At 41.2% G+C, this 25,337-nt stretch overlaps 1 protein-coding gene across 3 annotated transcripts in view; it reads right to left on the bottom strand.

Annotated features, from left to right (window-relative positions):
• Window positions 1-25,337, bottom strand: part of cnga3a (cyclic nucleotide gated channel subunit alpha 3a) — a 50,969-nt gene that overhangs the window by 4,707 nt on the left and 20,925 nt on the right. Inside the window, exons 2-9 of one of the 3 annotated variants that reach the window (XM_059646781.1) lie at window positions 24,206-24,347; window positions 20,596-20,712; window positions 19,442-19,621; window positions 14,969-15,022; window positions 8,175-8,183; window positions 6,457-6,519; window positions 3,024-3,128; window positions 2,177-2,283 (exon numbers count right to left, since the gene is read on the bottom strand). In XM_059646781.1, the coding sequence (XP_059502764.1) occupies window positions 2,177-2,283; window positions 3,024-3,128; window positions 6,457-6,519; window positions 8,175-8,183; window positions 14,969-15,022; window positions 19,442-19,621; window positions 20,596-20,712; window positions 24,206-24,306 (736 nt within the window). In that variant the 5' untranslated portion in view covers window positions 24,307-24,347. Of the gene's footprint in view, window positions 1-2,176; window positions 2,284-3,023; window positions 3,129-6,456; window positions 6,520-8,174; window positions 8,184-9,676; window positions 9,760-14,968; window positions 15,023-19,441; window positions 19,622-20,595; window positions 20,713-24,205; window positions 24,348-25,337 lie in introns of those variants that run through there. The other 2 variants (XM_048532882.2, XM_059646780.1) reach the window with 2 other exon arrangements.

Genomic DNA, 25,337 nt, shown 5'->3' with positions numbered 1-25,337 from the left:
CACCATAGTCTCTCACACTCAGAATTATTAGAGCACAGGAGGCAGTTCAGCCAACTGTGTCTCTGCTAGCTCCTCCATCTGGTTATTTCAGTTAGTGCCATTCCTGCCTTCTCTCTGCTTGTTCCTTCTTTTCCAATAATCATCTAATTCCCTTTTGAATGGGTTGAATTAACCATTTCCACTACATTTTCAGATAACGCTTTCAAGACCTGAGCACTCACAGTTTAAGATTGTTTCTTCTTCTTTTGCCAGTTACATTAAGTCCTTGCCTTCTCATTCTCACTGTTTCCACCAATAAAAGCAGCTTTTCCCTTTGTACTTGGTCAAATTTTTCAAAATTTGGTACAAAGTCTCCTGTCAGCTTTAAGAACAGAAATCGTTGGAGAAACTCAGCAGATGTGGCAGCATCCATGGAGAGAAAGCAGTCAGCATTTTGGGTCCAGTGATCCTTCTGCAGTCCTGTTGTTTTCAGCAATTTCTCTTTTTGTTTCAGATTTCCAGCATCTGTAATTTTTTTCTCTTTTGTTTTTTTTTCTCCTCTCAACCTTCTCAAAGCAAATCAGTTCCAAACCCATCAACCCTGTAAAGAATGAGGGGGTGGTGTTTATCGAAACATGTAGAATTAAGAAGGGGATAGACAAGCTAGAAGCAGAGAGGTTATTTCCACTGGTGGGTGAAGCTAGAACCAGGGGGCATAGCCTCAAGGGGGACAGATTTAGGACTAAGTTGAGGAGGAACTCCTCCACGCAAAAGGTTGTGAATCTGTGGAATTCTCTGCCCAGTGAAATGGTTGAGGCTACCTCGTTGAATGTTTTTAAAGCAAAGATAGATTTTTGAAAAATAAAGGAATTAAGGATTATGGTGAGTGGGCGGGTAAGTGAAGCTGCATCCACAAAATAAAAAAATCAGCCATGATCTTATCAAATGGTGGAGCAGGCTTAACAGGTAAGATGGCCTACTCCTGCTCCTATTTCTTATGTTCTTAAATTGTCAATTTGCCTGAAGGGTTCAAAATGGATGAGTTGAAGGTATTGGATAGGCTGTCTGTACTCATAGTTGACAAGGCTTCCTGTCAGAATTGTACAAACAACCAAAAATAAACCTTCATAGCTGAACAGAACAGCAGGAAAGGAAGTTCAATTGATTGACGGCTGGACTACTCAAAGGACCACACCTCCAGGTGAATGGTTTATAGAGAAGCAAAGTGAAGGGATTAGTTACAAACACAGCCTCTCAATCTTGGAATGAGGCATAACTTGGGAGAAAACTGGCCAGAGCAAGATCTAATAGTCTTCATCTTCTAAGCAGTGGCAATCCGTGTCAGATTATCCATGCCACTCAAACCATTCCCCACCTTGACGTTACTCCACTTTTCTTAGCAGGTCTTCTTAGTCTGCCTTTACTGGAAACGTTATGGCATTCCACTGAAGCCCAACAGGCTGTGCCCCATTTCAACAGCATTCATGATGAGTTTAAATTCCAGTGTGAATGTCAGTGAATGGGTGAATAGATAAGGTGCACAGGTGGGTGACATGAGTCAGTAAGTTGATATGGTGAAGAGGGAACTGAGATGACCGAGTAATTGGATAATGTGGGAAGGTGGAGGAGATGACTGGGTAATTGTGTGGAGAAGGGTGGGGTGAGATGATGGGGAATGATTGGGGATTTGCATTGGGTGAGGCGAGGTTGTTGAGATGACTGGGTAATTGTGTCAGGTGGAGCAAAGTGTGAAATGACATGGTAATTGCACTGGATGGAGAATGAGATGATGGAGTAATTGTGTCAAGTGGCGAGTCTGGTAGGTAGCTGGAGTTGTCAGTGTGCATTATTGACTGTTGGATCTGGAGTTACATAGGAGTTAGACTAGTTTATTTTCTGCCTGACATTTCCTGGGCAACTACTCATGTAGGTACATCAGGACTGTCTGAGGTCCCCAAAGCAAACTCAAAGCAGGAGATATTCACAGCGGACCACAAGCAACAGGGGATTTGCTCACTGGAAATTGAAACTTCCCAGGTAATTCCCACGTACATCAGTGCATCAGGATACGTGTGTCCTGACGTGTATCTTTGCGCCTACATCTGATCTCCAGCAATTCAGAGATTCGGAAACTTGGGCCCATGTCCTAGATAAACAAGTAATATAAACAGTTCATTCAAAAACAAAACTTGCTCACCTGTTCGGAATCTTACAGCTGAATCTATAACGTAGATTATATCAGAGAGGTAATCCAGCACCAGCCACAGGGCAAGATTTTTTGTTTGAAGTTCATCGAAACAAGCCCTAAAATACAAAATACAACTTTGAATTTGATGATAAACCAACATGTATGTTCTGCAAGTTGTCAGAACACATTGTATAGTAATGTACTGTCAGCAGTATCTGGGCAACTTGAGTTTTATGCATAAAGTTTGAATAGAGCAAAACGCGCAAATTACTTTTAATTATGTTTTATATTTCAGAAAAGAGCCACAGTGTAGGAATAAGGGCAGCCCCATTGAGTCCACGGAAGGTACTTTAAATCTGTATTTCCAAAGTCTGAGGTGACTTAATGGATTTGTGCCTTTTTTTAAAATCCTGATATCTTGATTCCAGTTCAACATAGACATATGGGAGGAAAGTTTCTTCTGCTGATTTTGAGCAGCTGAAGTAAAATATATTCGGTTTCTTTCAAGTTAGCTCCAGTTGATTTAGCCACAAAGCATAGAATTAAGTTAAAGCTTTCAGGATACAAATGGGAATTGATGGAGGAGACGGAGAAAAAATGTTGAGAGTAAAAAGGGATAAACTGAGGGCCATGATTGATTTTGACACGGAAATTTGAACGATGCGTCAATTCCTGATTGCTGCTATGCTAACCATCTCACCTCAGCAATTGAACAATTACATATGTCTGCTTATAAATTTGGGCACAGATGTCAAAATACTTTACAGCACTGCATCTTTAACCTAAAATGTTTGATTATGTACTTCTATCTCATTAGTCAAGCATTGATTGCTTACAGTGTTATTTTTAAACCTACCTGCATACCAGCATACACCAGTTGTACAGTACAGGCACTGCGATAACAGAAAGCCATCTGTAATAAAGATTTTCTGAAGGGTCAATGACGTACCAATCCTTCTTCCTGGAAACCAAAACAGATTTTGTCACAATAGATACTTTCAATATAAAATTTTGTTCCAGTTAAGTTCATTCAGTGGAATTCCATTTTAGTTTCACAATGCAAATTGTTCTGCAGTACTTTCTAAACTGACAGATTTTCAAAAACTCAAGAGAAATAACACGGCCAACAAGTTTCATTTTTAAATATTGGTGTCAAAAGAAATCTACAATTAAGTATTTGTCTAGTTAATCACTTTGTGGAGTTTGCTTAATATTAAATGTTGAACTCAAATGATATGTTCTGTGAACCAAAGCAGGTAAGTTGCTTAGTCACCACTAGTTCAGCACAGCTTTCAATCTGCTTGTACTATTGTCCATGGTAATTAATCAGCTATAAACTTTAGGTACTCTTTTCCATTCAAAGCTGGAAGGATCAAATTTGCACCAATGCATGTCACACATTTCAACAATTGAAGAACCTACAGGATGCCAAGTTGCACTCTTAATCTATAAGTTCAAACAGATAAACTAAAACTGTTGCCACATTAAACCCATAACTAATGAACTGTAGCCAAAACATTCTTGTAAATAAAAGAGAAACATAACAGAAGCATGATAGGATCTGACCATGTTACTTGTAATCCCAAAGCACTTTGACTGAAGAATTTCTGCCTTAGCAACCTGTGTACAAAATGTGCTCAAAATTGCAATAATTTGGGGAACTGACTTTTTTTCTCAAAGCTATTTGCATTTGCTGAAGGCGAACTCTTTCATGAACCAAAATATGCTGTCCATTTTAAAACAAAATCCCTTGCTATATCTGAGAGTAATAACATACTACAGGTTTATTAATACTACTGAAATATGGGTTATCACAAAGATTGTGATAATCTTTTTAATCAGCATTTTTATGATCAATTTTAATCAGAATCTATCATCCACTATCCGAGAGTGGCCCAGTTTTAAGTAATTGTAAATTACATTTTTTCAAAAAAAACCACACAAGAAGGTTGTGTTTAAAAATTGGTGTACAAGAGCCCATTTCTGAGTTTTGCTATTTAAAAATCTTTTAAATGGTGATATTTAGTTTCCTTGCATCTTAAAAAAAAGCTTACTTTTCAGGGTAACTTCTAAAAAGATCTGGAAGTAGGTACAATTAATGGAATTCATCATGGCAAATAATTCAATCAAGGGCTTGGCCAACTTTGTGGGCAGGCCCAATGTCCAACATAATGCTTATAAAACTGGGTTCAAGTCCCACCTGTTCCAGAAGTGAGTAAAAACATCTTTGAACAGGTTGATCAGAGAAATATGTTAATAAAAAGAGCAATAAAACCAGTGCAAAAAACTGCAGTAACTCAATTTTGACATCTATGTTTGGGATTCTTCAGGTTTTGGTATTGGTTTGGTTGAATTTCAGGCGAATTTCTCTGAAGAAACTGAGAGCAATCAAAGTGAATTTCCAGGCCATTTGACCACAAGGAAGTGCAGTGTTGAACCTAATGACATTTTTGGCTAAGTCTGAGTTGTGTCAAGTTTTCTAGAGGGTTTCTCACTCTGTGTTAAACTCACCTCATTTATTGCCTCCCATGGCATCTCTCACATCTGATTTTCAACCCATCAAACTAGGTGCCCTTTCCAGAAGAATTCATCGCTCACTGGATATCCCAGAATTCACTGTCATCCCTGGTGACCACGCCACCTCTAAAAGCTTGTTTAAAAAATGGTGTACAAGTGCCCATTTAACATTGTCAGTCCAGATATTTGCAACAGACATGGCAGACAGGAGTAAATCAGTGGGTCCGCTTTACAGGCAGCGTCCTGAACATCCCGTTAGATGGGACAGTGTGATCCCGAACTTTCTTCCTCCCTGGGACCAGGAGTAGAGCCACAATACCAGAGCATGGCCCAAGTTTGCCACCCAGTCTCACCTACCTGCAGGAATGTTGGAAGATACTCAATGGCTTTTTCCACTCCATCTTCTCTCCGATACCTCACGCTCACTCTATCTCTGCTGCTATACTCACAGCCCGGACTACTCTTACCAATGTCTGCAACGTTTACCCTCACGCACGATAAACTCTAATCCTGCACGTTGTCTGCGTGACCATTCACTCACTTGGGATACCTCCCCACATGCAATAAAAATAATAGCTGGGCTACCCACTTTTGTGTTTCGTAATATCTGCCCCCCCCCCCCGCCCCACCTCTCTCTCTCTCTCTCTCTCTCTCTCTCTCCTTCCACAAGGAAAACCACACCAAGTCTCACAGGAAGAGTCAAGGTGAGTGATGTGATGCCCATCATTCAGCTTTGACTCCGACTTCCCCAAGCAGGGCCTGGACTGATCTCTCAGGCTTCCCTTGTTGGGCTCTGCCAGGGAACACCCGAGTAAAGGCCTGCTAACCACTCAGTTTTGTGTCCGAGCCGCATGGCAAGAGAAGCACCTGGCAGAGGAGCAAAGCACAAAAAGGCAATGCAAGTCAGGGAGGCTGTGAGAATCAAAGAGAGTGACTGCTACGACAGTGAGCGCAGCACTCAGAGGCACAGCCTAGTCTAGTCCATATGTTGTTTTGTGTCCCCAAGCACATGCCACAGCATGACAATGACAGTTGCCGGTGCAGCCTGTGATACAGCATTGAAGTGCGGAAGCACAGGAGCAACCTGTAAATCAATCACAGACATGCCATCAGAGTTCCTAGAGGCTGACAGCGTCTGTGGACATTGGGAATGTGTGTGGCCTTTGCCCATGTAGCATGCCCTGTGATGTTGGTGCTGATTTTTAATCTGTCCCCGAATCGCTGGAACAGGCACAGTGTTCCATGGTTGAGAACTGTATCTAGCGCTGACACTTCCATCTATACTGTCCTAGAATGTTCATGTAGATAAACATGCTTGGGCTCAGACACAGAACTTAAAAGTCAGAACCTTGTTAGATGGGAGTAACAGTGATAGTTCATTTTTAATACATTGTAATAATTTAATATTAAATCATAACTACCTTCAGCAGAAATACTGTCAGTACCTTCAGGAAATCATATACCTGCCATTTGCAAAATAATTTGGCTCAGACTTCTACAATGACCAGTACACATTTTCTGTCCCTTAAAGCAAATAAGTGTCAAGTTGTGGTAAATGAGCGAAGTAGAAAATTCAAAGCATTAAGTCCTGGTGCACTCTTGTTTGCAGTTAACACTAGGACAATGCAAGCACTAAAATCTGTACTGAAAGCATTTTGTAGTAACATTCATGATGACCATACTGAGCAGATTCATGTGCACAGGAATCTGAATACAAAGAATTTAAGAACAGTTGGGTACTAGTGTTCTTCATGTCTACATTTATTACTTACACTTGCTTCTTTTTCTCATCATTTTCCCCTTTCTTTTCCTCATCTTTCTTTTCTTCCATTTTGCTGCATGTTGAACATCAATATTTAACAGCTTACCGCAGATCATTATATCAAAGAGGATCATGGGTAGAAAGGGCCACAGTCGTCAATAAAATAGCCCAATCACAGATTTACTTAGACTAGAGACAAGCCAAATGTCTTAATACAGTTTATTACTTCTCTTTTACATGATAGTTAATTGAATAATCATTTGTGCCTACACAAATTCACAATTGGCTATATGCATATTTGTCAATGCAGAATTTCTTATATAAGTTAACATTGAGATATTAAAAATGACATACTGTGCTTATTAAGATGTTTAGGCTCCAGGTATGCCAAATGATTTGTTCTATTTTTTGTGACAATGCAATGAGCTTGATCAGTTCCAGGCCTGCTAGGATGGGAAAGTGAATCCCTCACAAATGTTGAGAAGCTGCCAAGAAGGGATACACCTCATCTTTTTAAATTCATTCTCCAAATGTGGGTGTTTCTTCATTCTGGATTATTAAGTTAGTAACGTAACCATCACAGTACCATACCCACTAACACACCAAGTATCATAGAATTCCTACAGCTTGGAAGCAGGCCATTAGGTCCATAACAACCTTCCAAAGAGCATCCCACCTATGCACCTTGGCCTGCTGTGTTCATCCAGCTCTACATTTTGTTATCCCACCCATGCACCCTTTTCCTGTAACTCTGCATTTCCCATGGCTAATCCACCCAGCCTACTCGTCCCTAGACACTATGGGCAATTTAGCATGGCCAATCCACTTAATCTGCACATTTTTGGACTACACAATGTAACCAGAGCACAGAGACATGGGGAGAATATGCAAACTCCACACAGACAGTCATGTGAGGGTGGGATCGAACTTGGGTCTTTGGTGCTGTGAAGCAGCAGTGCTAACCGCTGACCTACCGTGCCACCCACAGCATTAAGTCCTGGTGCTCTCTTGCTTGCATTTAACACAAGGATAATGCAAGCACTGTCTTGTCCTTCTGTCTCATTTTGTTGCTGAGAAAGAACAGCACCGTTCTTTGCACTTGTTAAGAAATCCACTCAATTAAAGGAGAACACTTGCGAGAGACAGAACACACAGGGATTAGAAGTAATATCAGAAATGGAATAGTCTCATTGCACGTCGCTTGGATGTACGCTAGTGACAAGTGGGTCCTGCCTGAGGAGAACATTTGGAAATGGAGTCTCAGATTGTCACCTGTTGTTTAAATCATTTATCCCAGTTGGGAAAAAGACATTTCTATTTAGTTGGACTAAAACAGCTAGATAAATCACCACCACAAAAGCAAGATGTTTTAATCCTGCTGGCCAGTGAAAGAAAGTCATAGTGATTCCAAAGCCCATCTTCTTGACTTAGGCAGTAAAACAGAATCAAATAGTAAGCAAAGTGAATGGCCAAAAAACAATTTTCTAATGATACAACTAACACAACAATCATCTTTAGGACTCTTTATTATCAAAAAGGCCATAAGAAATTGGAGCAGGAATAGCCTGTTTGGACACTCAAGTCTGCTCTGGTATTCGATAGCATCATAGCTGATCCAATATTCCTCAGGTCCACCGTCGTGCCCTTGCCCCATAACCCCTGATTCACCTATTGATCAATAATCTGTCTATCTGAGCCTTAAATACACACAGGAACTCTGCCCCAAACCTCTTTGTGCTAAGAAATTCCAAAGACTCAACCCTCTAAAAGAAGAAATTCATCCTCGTTTCAGTCTTAAATTGGTGCCCTTCACTTCTGAGTCAATGCTATCTCGACTCTCCCAAGAAGGGAAACATCCTCTTGGCATTTACCCTGTCAAGCCCCTGCTGCATCTGTGTGCTAGTTTTCTGTGCCTTCAAAGTCCCTTTGTGTTCTCCCTTCCAAAATGAACAACTTCTCTTTTCACACATTGCCATATTGATACCTATAAAGGAAGAAGCAACACTGAAAATTGTTGGACAATAGTTGAGTTATTCCTAGTTTGGTCAGAAAAATCTAGTAAAATTATTAAACTGAAACACAATACTGTACATGAAGTGAATTTGAGCAAAACTATTTAAAAATACGGTGATAATAAGAAAACATAAAAATACAATTTAATTCTATAGCCAATTGTGAAATCCATAGGTCACATCTAGACATTTATTCACATAAACTACAGATTTTGGATACAGCATTGCATTTTAGGAGCATGTTAGAAAAGGATTCTAAAGCAATATAACTTTAAATCGACAAAAGCAAATGCTAGGTGCTACACCGTCTTTTTTAGACTATTTCTACGATATTTCCCACAGTGTTATACAAGAAAGGTTGTAACACAATGCTTCATGGTAAGTAAACACTACAACACTCATGAATACACTTAGAATAATAACAACCCACAATGACACCTGATAACCACCAAATTTGCAGCACTTGTGGCAGAACCTTTCCCTCACAAATTGATGTCTTGAACCATCAGTAAAAGTGCAACATAGGAAAATATCCCATCCCCAATGGATTTGCTGCATATCCATCCATATTTAACAGTTGCAAGGATGCAGTCAGACACAAAATATCTGCAGGAAGCCTTGTTATTTTCCTATCTCATTACTGTATTACTTATTGAATGCAATACATTTCTTTCCTCACACCAACTTCTAATAAGAAATTAGAGAGATTCAGATGCACTGAATTGTTCCCTTATTTGTTATAAAAGGTGTACACTTGTATGCCATCCTTGCTAATTGCAAGTGGCCCTTTCCCAGCTAATTTAACCTCATCAACCTGGCCGGGAGGTATTTCTTTCAGTGTTGTTTTGTAGTGAAAGTAAATGGATAATTTATTTTCATTTCACCTGGATGAACCATTGTCCCTGGCACAACTCTTCATTTAATCTGCAGTGCTGCCGATTGAAATCTTAATTTAGATGATTTATGTTGGGAAGTCGACTCTAGGGACACAGCTCTAGTTTGCCATTCATTTCTATACCTCACCCTTTCTCTTTATTTTCTGCATTCAATTCTTCACATTACGAACAATTTCAAACTTTTCTTTAATGTTTGATGAAATATTTTTACCAAAGTTTATCATTACCATGGTTTCCATTAAAACTGAGGTGCTAATCTAGATCTTAATATATGAGTTAAAGATTTTAAACATCAAATAGCAAGATTCTGATTGTGACTTACTTGATTAGTGCACAAACATAAGCCATCTGATCAGAAAACCCAATCTTCTTATCTGTTGCTAATTTTAATTGCTAGAGGTATGTTTTACCTTTGATTAACTAGAAATGGAATACAAGTGTGACATTTCAAAGGATATTAATTAATTCCTCCTTTATATAACAGTTAGTCAGACATAAAGCACCTTGGCATATTAATTGTGCATTTGTCAGATTCAACCGAACTACTGCAGGCTACTCTATGCTATTAGCAGGATTGGTTAGGATCTCTAGTGGGAGTAGAATGTAATCTATCTAAGCTGCTTACCCTTCATCCTTGTTGTTGCTGTTGTTAACATTGAAATGTGCCAATGATCCTTGGCTGCTGCATTGCAAAATACAATTGTAGCACAAAACGTAAAGTTGTCCTGGCACTGAAATAGTTGAACAACAGGCATTTCAACCAGGGAGACTGAGTTTATTTATTACACTTCAATTTTTAAAAAAATTCATTTCCAATGGACGATGCTAGCTGGGCCCATAGTGCTGTTCAGAGGGATCACAGCTATTAGGAACGGATAACAGGAATAAAAAAAATTGATATTTCATTCTACGTAATAAAAGCAAAAAAAAGCTGAGTATTGTAAAGTGGTATCCTGAGCAGGACAACATGAGAAAAGATGCTCTTTGACAATATTGGATATAGAATCCCACAGTTAATAGTATTCTGCATCCTTATGTCTAGGATTTAAATATATGAGTATGTTTAGTGTCCCTTAAACGCTATCATTGAATAGAATCTATAGGTGACAGATTCTAACTGATTCCTTAGTTCTTCACATCCTTCCTCAGTTTTGAAAGTTTAAATTTGTTTTTATTCATTAATGGGTTGCGGGCAGCATTGGCTAGGCCACCATTTATTGTCGATCCCTAATTGATTTGGAGAAGAGAGGTCAGTTGTCTCCTTGAACCATTGCAGTCTTTTGACTGTAAGGACACCCATAATGCACTGAGGAAAGGAGTTACAGAATTTTGACCCAGCAACATTGAAGGACAGTGATTAATTTCCAAAACAAGGAAGGCATGCAACTTGGAGGAGATCTTGCCAGTAGTAGTTTTTCCATGTATCTGCTGCCTTCATCCTTTTAAATGATAAAGGTTTGGAAGGTGCTGTTGGACGAAGCTGGATGATACTACAGTGTATCTCATAGATGGTACACACTCCTAGCACTGTGCTTTGGTGGTGAAGGGACTGAATGTACACTCATATCATCAGACCAGTTGAAGGAAATAGTCCTCCTAATTTAACCCTTTTACCCCAAATTTAATCTGTGGTGCCTGTGCTGCATTCCATCTCCAATCCATCCTTTTTGATGTGTAGATCCAGAACTAAATGCTGTACTTTAAATGTGGTCTAACCAAACATTTTCTGTGACAGTGGCACAATGTCAAATCAGGTTGGATTCTAATGATTAGCCAATTAGACATTGTCTGTTTTACACAATCACTATTGCAATTCCCAGAATAGTTGTCCAAGAACAGTGGTCCAAAACACCTAGATCATTCAAGAGGCATTTGGATATGGAAGTGGAATTATGAGCAAGGTAAACTAATGTCTTCCCTCACCAGTACTTACCTTTATAATCTTTGCTAGTTGTATTTTTGTGCACGTAACTTAAGGTAACAGGTAGGATAGCATCCAGCTATAGTTCCAAAGAAGTTCAAAAAGAAGCAAAGTCATCTTCTCTGTCAGGCAGCAAATCCAGAAAGCTGACCCACAATTATTTCCTCACTTACACAATTACAAAGTGCAAAATGACAATGAATTATCTCATCATTGACCAATGCTGTACCAAGGCGCAAGTTAACTGAACAAGTAATTGTTTTTCAAATGTCAGCAACAGTCCAAAACGGATGATGGGACACATCAGGCAGAGAGAAAATCAGTTTCTAACTGAGGAACAGGAGTAGACTTTTCAGCCCCTCCAATCTGTTCCACCATTTAATGAGATCGTGACTGAGATGTGGCTGAACACCATTCACCTGTCTTTGGCCCATTTCTCTTAATACCTTTGCTTCTCAAAAAATTATCACAGATTTAAAAATTAACAAGTGATCCAGCATGCACTGCAGTTTGAGGAAGAATTCCAAACGTCAACTGTATGTCAATTTGAAATAAGACGTAGAATATTTAAGGCAGGGGTTATATCAGGTGGAACGGTGTTAATTTTGGCTGCCTTCAAAAACTCCAATGAATGGCAGACCCCTAATTTTTTTTTGCTACAAAGATACATCATATTAAATATCATGAGAACAACTTGAGGTTTAAAGGGAGTGAATGTACACTCATGGAATTACTCCTCCTTACTTAACACTTTTAGTTAAATAATTAAGATTAAATCTTAATTTAATTCTGCTGAACCCGTGGCGCACACCATCAACAATCAATCCTTGATGTTTAGTTCCAGAATTAAATGCAATAGAGTCATAGAGATGTACAGCACGGAAACAGACCCTTCAGTCCAACTTGTCCATGCCAACTACATATCCTAAATTAATCTAACCCCATTTGCCAGCATTTGGCCCATATCACTCCAAGCCCCTCCTATTCACATACTCATCCAGATGTCTATTAAATGTTGTATTTGTACCAGCCTCCACCGCTTCTTCTGGCAGTTCATTCCATACACACACCACTCCCTGCATGAAAACGTTGCCCCTTTGAAGTCTTTCCCCCCTCACTTTAAACCTATGCCCTCCAGTGTTGGACTCCCCTACCCTGGGTAAAAGATCTTTACTATAACCTATCCATGCCCCTTATTATTTTATAAACCTCCATAAGGTCACCCCTCAGCCTCCAACACTCCAGAGGAAATAGCCCCAGCCTATTCAGCCTCTCCCTATAGCTAAACCCTCCAATCCTGGCAATATCCTTGTAATCTTTCCAGAACCCTTTCAAGTTTAACAACATCCTTCCTATAGCAAGGAGACCTTAACTGAATGCAGAATTCCAAAAGTGGCCTAATCAATGTCCTGTACAGCTGCAACATGACCTCCCAACTCCTGACCAATAAAGGCAAGCATACCAAACACGTTCTTCACTATCCTGTCTACTTGTGACTCCAATTTCAATGAATTATGAACCTGCACTCCAAGGTTCCTTTGTTTGGCACCACTCCCCAGGACATTAACATTAAGCGTATAAGTCCTGCCCTGATTTACCCTACCAAAAGGTAGCACGTCACATTTATCTAAATTAAATTCCATCTGTCGCTCATAGGTCCATCAGCTCATCTGATCAAAGTCCCATTGTACTCTGAGGGAACTTTCTTTGCTGTCAGAAAGTGGAAGGAAGGAGAATCAGATTAGCATGATCTAATTAAATGAGGGAGCAGATTCCATGGACTGAATGGCCCACTTCTGCTCCTACAGTCTCTCTCTTTTCTGGAAGAAAACACTTATTGAGTCAGGGTGCAACTTATTTCTTCTTCTCAACATTGTACCTCCTGGACAAGGCATGTCTGGAACTCCTCAAAGTTCAGAGAAACCTTCAAACCAAGCACAGTTAGTGACTTGACAACACATGTCAGAATAGCAGAACAACAGATTCTAGAGAACCATCATGCTTTATCCTTGTGCATTTAAGAATAACCCATTGGTTAAAGTGTGTTTTTGTTTAGAAAGCCAAAGTATGCAGAGAAATCGTCTCATTTTTCCCGAAGAATGCTTGCAAGTATTTTGGGGATAGTTGAAAGGATGGGTATTTATACTTCCATATTACTGACTGTGTACATTAACCAATTATTGCATCTGTATTGAATATTTGTTCTTTTGATAGTAAGCCAACAACTGTGTTATTCAGAAACCTGATGGAGGAACACAGCAGGTCAGGCAATGTCAGAGGAACAGGAAAGTCGATGTTTTGGGTTGGGACCCTTCCATCAGGACCGGGGAAGGGGAAGGGAACTCAGAAATAAATGGGGGGGGTTGGGGCTGGGTGAAGGCAGGTGGGCTGGTGGTAGGTGGATGCAGGTACGGGGTTTTGGAGATTGGTCAATGAAAAGGGTGGAGTAGATAGGTGAGAAGAAAGATGGACATGTTGTGTCAGATCAAGGAGGTAGAGATGAGAGGAAGGGCTGGAATTGGGAATGAGGCTGGTTGGGGGGTGGGGGGTGGTGTTGGGGAGATTTTGAAGCTTGTGAATTCTACATTGAAGCCATTGGGCCGTAAGCTCCTGAGGTGGAATATGAGGTGTTGTTCCTCCAATTTTCGTGTGATCTCTTTGTGACATTGGAGGAGGCCCGGGATGGACATGTAGCCAAGGGAGTGGGAGGGGGAGTTAAAATAGCTGGCAACTGGAAGGTGGCATTCACTGGAGAGGACAGAACACAGATGCTCGACAAATCTATCACCGAATCTGGCCTCTCCAATGTAGAGGAAACCACATCAGGAGCAACAGATGCAGCAGAGCATGTGTTTAAAATCTTATATACATTAAATATTTAACTAGTCATCATGTAAAAAATATTTTAATTTTATGTTGTGACCAATGCGGTAATGGGGTGGAGTACTGGTGCACTTCTCCACCCTTGGATGTAACATCATGTATTACTAAAATGTGGAGTTAGGGGGAAAGATTTGTCTGGTAACATCTAATTAGCACAGATTTCATACTGGAGTTCCTGATATAATGCTATTTCTTAACAGGGCATAGTGTTCATCAATCTGATAAGAGCTTTAAGCTAGTTAAGAGGATTTAGTGACGTTTTCTTCTCCTTGGATTGTGAATTATGATCTAGTCCCTGTTCAAAGCTCATACTTTGCTTCAGCATAGCCAAGTCTGAGCAGCAGGGGATGCTCATGGTCTTTCGAAGGGAGATAAGAGACTGGGAACTGTTCTTCCCAAAAGGGGTACCAAAAACATTTGGCCTCTTTTACTCAAATATTTATTCTTTTCTTTGCTTCTTAAATATTACCAGTTTTCATTAAATGTACAGCACTCCACTATGCTCAAACAAAACAGAATTATGAAAGGGTGCACAGGGTCTGGTTTCCACAACAATGTGGTTAACCTTCAATGTATATACCCTTAATCTAAACTCAGAACACAGAAAAACAACAGGAATGGTTTCACTTGCATTGTCTAATAGAATTTCTGATCCTAGAGTATTTCTGCCCTAAGACCACAGCGACTTGAAAAATCAGCAAGGGTAGGGAATGAACTTTAATTAGTGACTAGTGAGGTTCCATTAGCAACCGTACTGGGAATAAAACAGGTTCTACAAAGATTAATGTGATGAAGCAGAAGATTATTCGCTCATCTTCTTTGTTGTTGCAATTGTTGGTGATGAATTTTGCCAGGAGCCCATGGCTCACCATTTTTATACTCTCAAAATGTGATAAAAATGCAACCACATTAAATTTCCAGTTAAATCGTGACAATTCACAGTTTGGAGCTGGCACTCCCAGTTCTGTTGCTGTTGTGCCACAAGCGGTACTGAAGATTTCAGGTTTGATTGCTATATTTTACACAATTTCCTCAAAATGTAAGTGTGAATTTATCTGTTGCCATAAATTGATGAGCATCAGTAATCCAAGGAAATGGCCATTTGACCAAACAATTATATCTCTTTTTGGTAAAATTTCAAATCCAACTTCTGCCATCACAGGTTATCTTAGTTTCCATCTCCAGCTTCCTTTCCAATTGTATTTGCTTTGGTAATCCTCCTTGGTAACTCAGTACACTTATCAATTAATAAAATGTGAGGCTGGATGAACACAGCAAGCCCAGCAGCATCTCAGGAGCACAAAAGCTGATGTTTCGGGCCTAGACCCTTCATCAGAGAGGGGGATGGGGTGAGGGATCTGGAATAAATAGGGAGAGAGGGGGAGGCGGACCGAAGATGGAGAGTAAAGAAGATAGGTGGAGAGAGTATAGGTGGGGAGGTAGGGAGGGGATAGGTCAGTCCAGGAAAGACGGACAGGTCAAGGAGGTGGGATGAGGTTAGTAGGTAGATGGGGGTGCGGCTTGGGGTGGGAGGAAGGGATGGGTGAGAGGAAGAACAGGTTAGGGAGGCAGAGACAGGTTGGACTGGTTTTGGGATGCAGTGGGTGGAGGGGAAGTGCTGGACTGGTTGTGTGGTGCAGTGGGGGGAGGGGACGAACTGGGCTGGTTTAGGGATGCGGTGGGGGAAGGGGAGATTTTGAAACTGGTGAAGTCCACATCGATACCATTAGGCTGCAGGGTTCCCAGGCGGAATATGAGTTGCTGTTCCTGCAACCTTCGGGTGGCAGCATTGTGGCACTGCAGGAGGCCCATGATGGACATGTCATCTAAAGAATGGGAGGGGGAGTGGAAATGGTTTGCGACTGGGAGGTGCAGTTGTTTGTTGCGAACTGAGCGGAGGTGTTCTGCAAAGCGGTCCCCAAGCCTCCGCTTGGTTTCCCCAATGTAGAGGAAGCCACACCGGGTACAGTGGATGCAGTATACCACATTGGCAGATGTGCAGGTGAACCTCTGCTTAATGTGGAATGTCATCTTGGGGCCTGGGATAGGGGTGAGGGAGGAGGTGTGGGGGCAAGTGTAGCATTTCCTGCGGTTGCAGGGGAAGGTGCCGGGTGTGGTGGGGTTGGAGGGCAGTCTGGAGCGAACAAGGGAGTCATTTACAATCCGACCCCACCACCCAAGACATTTTTCCATCCCCACCCCTGTCTGCTTTCCGGACAGACCACTCTCTCCGTGACTCCCTTGTTCGCGCCACACTGCCCTCCAACCCCACCACACCCGGCACCTTCCCCTGCAACCTCAGGAAATGCTACACTTGCCCGCACGCTTCCTCCCTCACCCCTATCCCAGGCCCCAAGATGACATTCCGCATTAAGCAGAGGTTCACCTGCACATCTGCCAATGTGGTATACTGCATCCACTGCACCCGGTGTGGCTTCCTCTACATTGGGGAAACCAAGCGGAGGCTTGGGGACTGCTTTGCAGACCACCTCCGCCTAGTTCGCAACAAACAACTGCACCTCCCAGTCGCAAACCATTTCCACTCCCCCTCCCATTCTTTAGATGACATGTCCATCATGGGCCTCCTGCAGTGCCACAATGATGCCACCCGAAGGTTGCAGGAACAGCAACTCATATTCCACCTGGGAACCCTGCAGCCTAATGGTATCAATGTGGACTTCACCAGTTTCAAAATCTCCCCTTCCCCCACTGCATCCCAAAACCAGCCCAGTTCGTCCCCTTCCCCCCACTGCACCACACAACCAGCCCAGCTCTTCCCCTCCACCCACTGCATCCCAAAACCATTCCAACCTGTCTCTGCCTCCCTAACCTGTTCTTCCTCTCACCCATCCCTTCCTCCCACCCCAAGCCGCACCCCCATCTACCTACTAACCTCATCCCACCTCCTTGACCTGTCCGTCTTCCCTGGACTGACCTATCCCCTCCTTACCTCCCCACCTACACCCTCTCCACCTATCTTCTTTTCTCTCCATCTTCGATCCGCCTCCCCCTCTCTCCCTATTTATTCCAGAACCCTCACCCCATCCCCCTGTCTGATGAAGGGTCTAGGCCCAAAACGTCAGCTTTTGTGCTCCTGAGATGCTGCTTGGCCTGCTGTGTTCATCCAGTCTCACATTTTATTATCTTGGATTCTCCAGCATCTGCAGTTCCCATTATCTCTTACACTTATCAATTAATCTTAGTCTAAAGGAGTTCCTTTATTAACTTCTAACTATAATCTGTGTCTTCAACTTTTTAACCTATCAATGTTGTGAACGGTTGGAAAACTACAGGGAGCATGCTTCAGAATTTCAAACCGGTGCATCTCCATATTATGTGCGAACATTTGGAAAAATTATCACCACCAACATGCATGATAACTACAAGAGCAGGTAGGAGCAGTTGGCCTTGTTTATTGGTGTGCCTATTAGTAACAGCATTGAATAATTAACATCATTTGGTTTCACAGTTCTCAGTTAATGTGCACTAAGATGAGAAGAAATTAGGTGAGGGCATATATTGTGTGAGGATGATGCAGAGAGGGATCAAGAAGATTTGGACAGGCTGAGTGAGTGAGAGGAACACAGCAGATGAAATATATAATAATTTGGATACTTGTGAGGCTATGCTGTTTGGTAGGAGGAATGAAGGTACGAAGTATTTCTTAAATTATGAAAAGGTGGGAGATGTTCAAGTCCTTAGGGTGTCCTTCTTGTCAAGTCACTGAAAGCAAACATGTGGGTGCACCAGGTCATTAGGAAAGCAACTGGCATGTTGGCCTTCATTGGCAAAGGATCTATGTAACCTTGGTGAGACCACATTTGGTAATATTGTAAGCAGCTTTGCTCTCCTTACTTAAGATAGCCTTAACGCAATGAATGATTGTCAGAATAATTCCTGGAATGGCCAGACATCCTGTAAGGAGATATTGAAGAGATAGTATTCTCTAGAATTTCGAAGAATGAGAGGGGATTTCATTCAAACTTACAAAATCCTTAAAGGTCTAGACGGGGTGAAAGCAGAATGGATGCTTCACCTTCCTGTGGGGTTGAGGGGTAATCTAAAACTAGGGGACAAGGTCTCAGAATAAGGAGCAAGACATTTAAGACTGGGATGAAGAGGAATTTCTTCATTCGGTGGGTGGTGAATTTTGGAATTTTCTACTCCAGAGGACTGTGGGAGCTCGATCATTGGGTATGTTCATGACATAAATTGGTTTCTAGATAGTGCTGACCTCAAGGATATGGGGATAGTGTGGAAACATGGTGTTGAGTTAGTTGATCAGTCATGATTAACAGTGGCAGAGCAGGATCTAGGGGCTGGGTGGCTTACTCCTAATCCTTTCTCATATGTTAACTTTCAATTGTGTGATCTCTCCCTAAAAATTAGTGTTGGTAAGATCAATGTGCAAATGTGAACATGTACAAGTGACGGAGAAACAAGAGTGTTGGAAAAATTCAGCGGGTCTAGCAGCATCTGTAGAGAGTGAAATAGAGTTAATGTTTCGGATCTAAAAACTTTTGTAAATGTGACACGTCTCTTTCCAAAATGCAACAAAAAATATACAAGACTTTGCATATTGGCCAAAGCTTTAGGCCTTGAGTTCAATGTTTGCTATTCTAGAGGGGTAGAATGAGACATTTGTCACAGTTCCACTCTATCCTTTTAGCTAAGCAGCTCTGCGGGAGAAATCATTCATTCGCATTTTTCATGCCAACAATTTTATTTAGATTTTTAATTCTTATAGATAGCCTCTGACAAACCTATTCAGTAAATGTCTGTAGTAGATGACAAAATGAGGAATGATGCAACAGATTGCGAGGAATCCAATAGAAATGCGAACAGAAGATGCTGGAAAGGTGAGAAGTACTGTAATATTGTTTGCTGGATGTGGAATGGGTCAAATCAAATGCCAGGTTATACTCAAATACATTCCTAACCCATACAAGCACAAGGATTATCCATGGAATTGAGCTTTTGCTCCTTGGCACCAATCTGAAATACATTGCCCAACTCTGTTGGGAAATATGGTATAATTGGCTTTCAAACATTTTATTCAATTTGGGTTTTGCTTTGGAAACCATGCTAAGCTTGTCAGAACCTTTGAGCTCACTTCAAACAAGACTTGAAACAAACTGCTGCAAAGTTCTCTTGTGGCGCAGTAGTGCCGTCCCTACCTCGGATCTAGGAGACCTGAGCTCAAGTCTCACCTGCTTCAGAGGTACGAATAGATTGATATGAAAGTATATTTAAGCAGCTGCCAGTGTGGAGAACAGAACTTACCTTTTGCTCTTTGCTTGATGCTCGAGATTGCCCATAGCTGATTGGCTGTTGCTGTCCCGACTTGACACGTCCTTTATCTCCGGTCCTCGAAAGCGTTCCAAGAAAGAATCTGGCCTCTGGTCTTCACTGTGCATTCGTCGAGTTGTCCAGTTCCTCACCATGACGATGAAATGACTGAACCTAAAGAAATAATTCATTGCATTAAATACACAATTGTCGAGACTCAGTGTTGACATTGGCAAATGCTCCACTGACACTTTTGTAGAATCATTGACCAATGACAGCACAGAAAGCAGCTACTCAGCCTGTCAAGCAGGAGCTGATCCTCCCACTTCCTCTGCCCACAGCCCTACAATGTTTCTGTTTGTACACCAATTTTGGAAACCATGGCTGATTATGCCTCCACCTTCCTTTCTTGCTGATGTGAAAATTTATTTTCTATTGACGCCATCTTGATCCCTCATGATTTTCACTTCAGTGCATTTGCACTATACTGACTGTGAGCCAGACTTTGAATCTACTGTCTGCTGCGTTAAAGAGAGCCTAGTGCCAAGTTCCAAGCACAAGCAATGTAAAATGTTTGATTTGATGAATTAAGCACATAGTCTACAGTTCTGCTTAATTATCATTGGCAGAATCTTTAGCCATTGCCCACAGAAGATGACAGGCATTCCTCTCTATTAGAGAGATAGTTGGTTTCATAACTTGAGGATCAGCATTCCACAGAGAGTGTGGGGCAAAGCAGGAAGCAGGTCCTATAGTTTTATTAGAATGTGATAAATTTGGGATTGACATAAGGAAATCTGGTAGTTAAAAGAATTGAATTAATCATATATATTCATTTTAGTTAATGAGAGCACAAAAGGAGATCTTTTTCATTATGAGATATTAAGAACTGCAGATGCTGGAGTCAGAGATAACACAGTGTGGAGCTGAAAAAACACAGCAGGCCAGGCAGCATCAGAGGAGCAGGGACAAAGAACAGTCCCGATCCTAAACATAAACTTTCCTGCTCCTCTGATGCTGCCTGGCCTGCTGTGTTCCTCCAGCTTCTTCATTATGCTGCTTTCAGCTTCATTCAAGTGTTTGCTTTAGACAATTCCATTTAACCAGTTTCATCTTACCCGAGCAGTCTGCCCAGATGGTGACAATACCTGGCTAGAGCTCCTGCGCCTGTGAAAGAACTCCGGCGGGAATCAGCCTGCCGTTTGGTCTCCATGGAGATCACTCCCTGCAGTTCAGAAGAGGTGTCCTCACACAGTGAGTGAGTCCTGAGCAGAAACCCAATCAGAAGTCAGGCCTTTAGGATATGCCACTCAAATTAACCGATAATTTTTTCCCTCTTTTCTGTCATATCACATTTCCTCAATGAAAAATGAAATGCTGAAACAGCCACAAATTGACATTAAAAGTATCTTAAAGTAACATATTGAGTTCAAAACAATGAAGCTGAGACCAGATGAACAAAGGATCCATTTGCTTTGAATTTTGACTAACTTGATCTGTCATTCCATTAGAAACCATTTACAATATTTAGATCTACACTTTTGGTGGCTTACCATCTTGACATATTTAGGTATAAGGCATAATATCAATGACCTTCCCTCCATCATAAGATCAGAAGTGGGGATGTTCACTGATGACTACACAATGTTCAGCACCATTCACAACTCCTCAGATACTGAAGCAGTCCGTGTTCCAATGCAACAAGATCTGGACAATATCCAGGCTTGGCTTGACAAGTGGCAAGTAACATTCGTGCCACTCACATGGCAAGTAATGACCATCTCCAATAACAGACAATCTGACAATGCCCCTTGACATTCAATGGTATTATCATCTCTGAATCTCCCACTATCAGCATCATTGCCAGTACCATTAAGCAGAAACTTGCCACATAAACACAATAGTATGTCAGAGGCTAGAAATAAAGCAGCAAGTAACTCACCTCCTGACTCCCCAAAGCCTGTCCACGTCTACAAGGCACAAATTAGGAGTGTGATGGAATACTCCCTACTTACCTGGATCGGTGCACCTCCAACAACACTCAGGAAGCTTGGCACCATGCAGGCAAGTGGGGACTATTCCATAATACTCCAAACTTGTGCCTTGTTGATTCATACCATATTGACAAGCATCCAATCCCTCCACCACTGATGGTCAGTAGTGGCAGTATGTACTAACTCTAAGACACACTGCAGAAATTGACCAAAGATCCTTAGACAGCACTTTCCAAACCTTTGACCACTTCCATCTAGAAGGATAAGGGCAGCAGACACATGGGAATACCACCATCTGCAAGCCCCCTTCCAAGACACCTGCTATCCTGATTTAGAAAAATATCACTGTTCCTTGCTGTTGCTGGGTAAAAACATTGGAATTCCCCCCATTAAGGACATTATGGATCAATCTACAGCTCATGGACTGCAACGGTTCAAGAAGGCAGCTCACCACCACCTTCACAAGGGCAACAAATGCTGGCCAGCCAGCAATGCCCACATCCCATAAGTGAGTAAAGAAAATGTATACTTATGTGAAGCATAGGTAAACGTAAGTATTGTGCCTGAGAATACCAAGGCAAACAACAAAGAAGATTTCGGGTATTTGGAATTTAAGTTATGAGAAAAGGTTGGGGCAGTTTGTTGTGGAAAGCGCCCTGAATTTTCAAGCTTACAAAGGAAGTTTGTAACGGTAAAATGTAGGTTTCTCAGAAAGGACGAGCTGGACAGGCTGAATGGCCTGCCTTTGATATTCTTATTATTTCACTATGAATTGACAAAAGCTGATCCAGTCAAATTGTTCACTGTGTTAAAAAAAAACCTCGTAATGCCAGAGACAGTTTAAAATGTAATTGTACAATGTAAATGTGAGTAGACTGAAAATCAGGTTAAACGTCACACACACATACATGCACAAAGCCCATTCTGACAAATTTGTGGAATACATTACCGACCACATTATTGAAAGCAACTGCGTAAGGAAGAATAATCGGATGATGTGTTTCAAATAGGGAGGAGCCATGCTGACAATGTGACTGAACAAGCTCACCAGGCATAATGGTCTTTTTCTCGTAAATCAAAATCCTTACAGAGTATAAAATTTAAAAGACTAAACAAAGAACTCTTGAATAATAAAACATGCTGAACTACTTTTGGCAACTATCAAAAAATTTATTGTTGAGGTTGCATTTTAACACCTTTGTACTGTAAAGCTACTGTCAGGGCTGGCAGGTTCCATTGTGGGAGTGATGCACTCCCATACTCAGACCCTGGACTTAAATTGTCCACTTAAACTCCACTACCCTTAGTAACCAATGTTGTTGATTCTAAACTGGGCTGACAAAGGGCAATCTCATGTGGGAGGATGAATCACTCAAGAGCCTGCTGATATTGGACAACGGTGACATGTTGTGGAAACATTTATGTTCCAGATATCATCCCAGCTGTAGGAAGAGGTTGCAAAGTCAAAAGGTTGTGCTTCTAACTCTTGAAAAATACAACTAACTCAAAAGCTTACTTTCTGACAGTAAATCCAGATATTATAAATACCATTACCATAAGGTTTCCATAGGAACATGGGAGTAGATCATTTCGCTCCTCATACCTGCCTCATCATTCAATGAGATGATAGCTTTTCGGAGATCAGACACAATAAACCTGCCTGTGCCCCATATCCCATTACACTTGTGGTTGACAAAATGTATCAAACTCAGTTATAAAATTAACAATTAAACTGGCTATTTGCAGAAGTGAGTTAAAACATTTCTACCCTCCTTGTGTAGAAATATTTACTAATTTCACTCCTGAAAGGTCTGACACTAATTTTTAGACAATGCCTCCTAGTCCTAAACTCTCCAACCAGCAAAAACAACTGTCTGCACTATTTGTTCCCTTTAATATCTTGAAAATTTTGATCAATTCAGATTTAACCTTCTAAATACCAGGGACTACAACCGCAGTTTGTGTAATTTCTCCTTAGCCCATGTACACTAACAAGGACAAGTGAAGGGTGATGCAGGCTTCTTTGTGTTCTCAAATGTCTTCCCACATAGCATTCCAGTTCAAATCCAACATGTGGCAATCTGACGTGTTCATTTTTGTGATGTCAGCACAGGCACACAGCCTTGTGGCTACTTCCTCCTGATAGAAGAAATCACCAAGCATCTCTCCCAGAATAGCTAAAAATAGCAGCCACATGTCTCCTAAACAATGGGTATTCCATTGATCCTTACTCGGCTTTCCCCAGCCCCTAAAGCTGTTAGCTGAACTGTGATGGACTTTGCCTCAACTTTACTTTTTTACTATAATTATGATGTTTGACGTCTGTCATTAATATGGGCGCTATGGTGTGGCAGTTTATAAAACTTTTCACTGTATTTTTCAAGTGAAGGTACACATGACAATGAATTTCTATTCTATTTGGTTCTAAACCAATTGCAAGCACCTTTCTGCAATTACGTAGACTTAACTTTACAGTTTACTTCCCATTTACAAAATGGTAAAGTCAGTTCATGAGAAGTCAAATTAGAATGGCAAAAGAAACATCTAATAAAGGTGATTTTGTGGGTGCTTTGTCTTCGCGTGTAAAAGGTATATTACATGATGCTCTCAGTCATTTAGCATCCTTCCAAACAAGGCAATCAAATTTAAAAGTCCTGAGTGGAGACAGAATTAACTATTGAGTTATCTGGGATTTTGCCATTGTGTTCATTTGACTGTGACATGGTAATGTTGAACAATGGAAGTCCAAAAGGTTTTACTGTACCTGCTGCTGCCATTTTCCATTCTCTCGAGCTCATCATCATTATTCCTGACCGAGAGTCTGTGAACACATGGGTATGACTGGTGGGTGCTGATTGTAGCCATCTCTTACTGCCCTTCACATACAACACGGCTTTGATAAGCACCTGGTAAAGAGATGGGGCAAACGTCAAAGCAAAGTAACTGTTGGACTATCACAATGGGAAATGATGCTTGTATTTTCCATCAAAATCGAACGATTAACATGTAGACATCATTTGATGTCATACAAGCACATTCAAAAAATATCTTCTTGCCCAAGTTTCTTCCCAATCCATCTCTCGGGTTGCATCAATTTCAGGATGGTAGAGCAGTCAGATAACCAGCTCCGTTATTGTCATTTTCATCCTGATACCCACATCCCACATCTTCCGAGTCAACATATATCTCAAAGATTCTGCATTGCATGTTCTCAGGACACCCATACAAATCAAGGGTGGATGCTAGTTTAGTCACAATGCCCAGTTTATGCCTGAAAAGATAGTTGTAACCATGTTAACTTTTGACGTTATCTTCAGGATGCACTGCAAAAACTCTCCCAGGATTTTTTTGACAACAACTTCCAAAAGTCCTCTGTTGCCGAAAAGATCAAGGGTGAAAGGCACACGGGAACACCACAAATTCCCTTCCATGTCACACACCAACCTGACTTGGAAAAATATTCCTAATCCTTCATTTTCTTTTGCATTAAAACCATGGAACATCCCTACCCGACAGCACTGTGGGGGCCCTTACATCCCATGGACTGCAGGGATTCAAAAAGGCAGCTCACCACTACCTTTTCAATGAAATTAGACATGGGCCATAAATAAATGCCATATTTCATGAATAAATTTTAAAAAAAACTTAATGCTCCTTGGAAGACCTGCACAAAATGTCTGAGATGACAAGGTGTTGAGATGGATGAACACAGCAGGCCAGGCAGCATCAGAGGAGCAGGAAAGCTGACGTTTCAGGTCTGGACTCTTCTTCAGAAATGACTGCTCTGTTTGGTTTTAGTCCATTGATAACACATAGTCAATGATTACCAGTTTACCAGAGTTTACATAATTTGACAAATTCCTGATTGTTACACCAGTGATTGCAATACCAGTGCT

Source organism: Stegostoma tigrinum, chromosome 6 (assembly GCF_030684315.1).
Source record: "Stegostoma tigrinum isolate sSteTig4 chromosome 6, sSteTig4.hap1, whole genome shotgun sequence".
Lineage (NCBI taxonomy): Eukaryota > Metazoa > Chordata > Chondrichthyes > Orectolobiformes > Stegostomatidae > Stegostoma > Stegostoma tigrinum.
The sequence above is the reverse complement of the archived record's forward strand: the minus strand, read 5'-3'. Positions and strand labels throughout refer to the sequence as shown.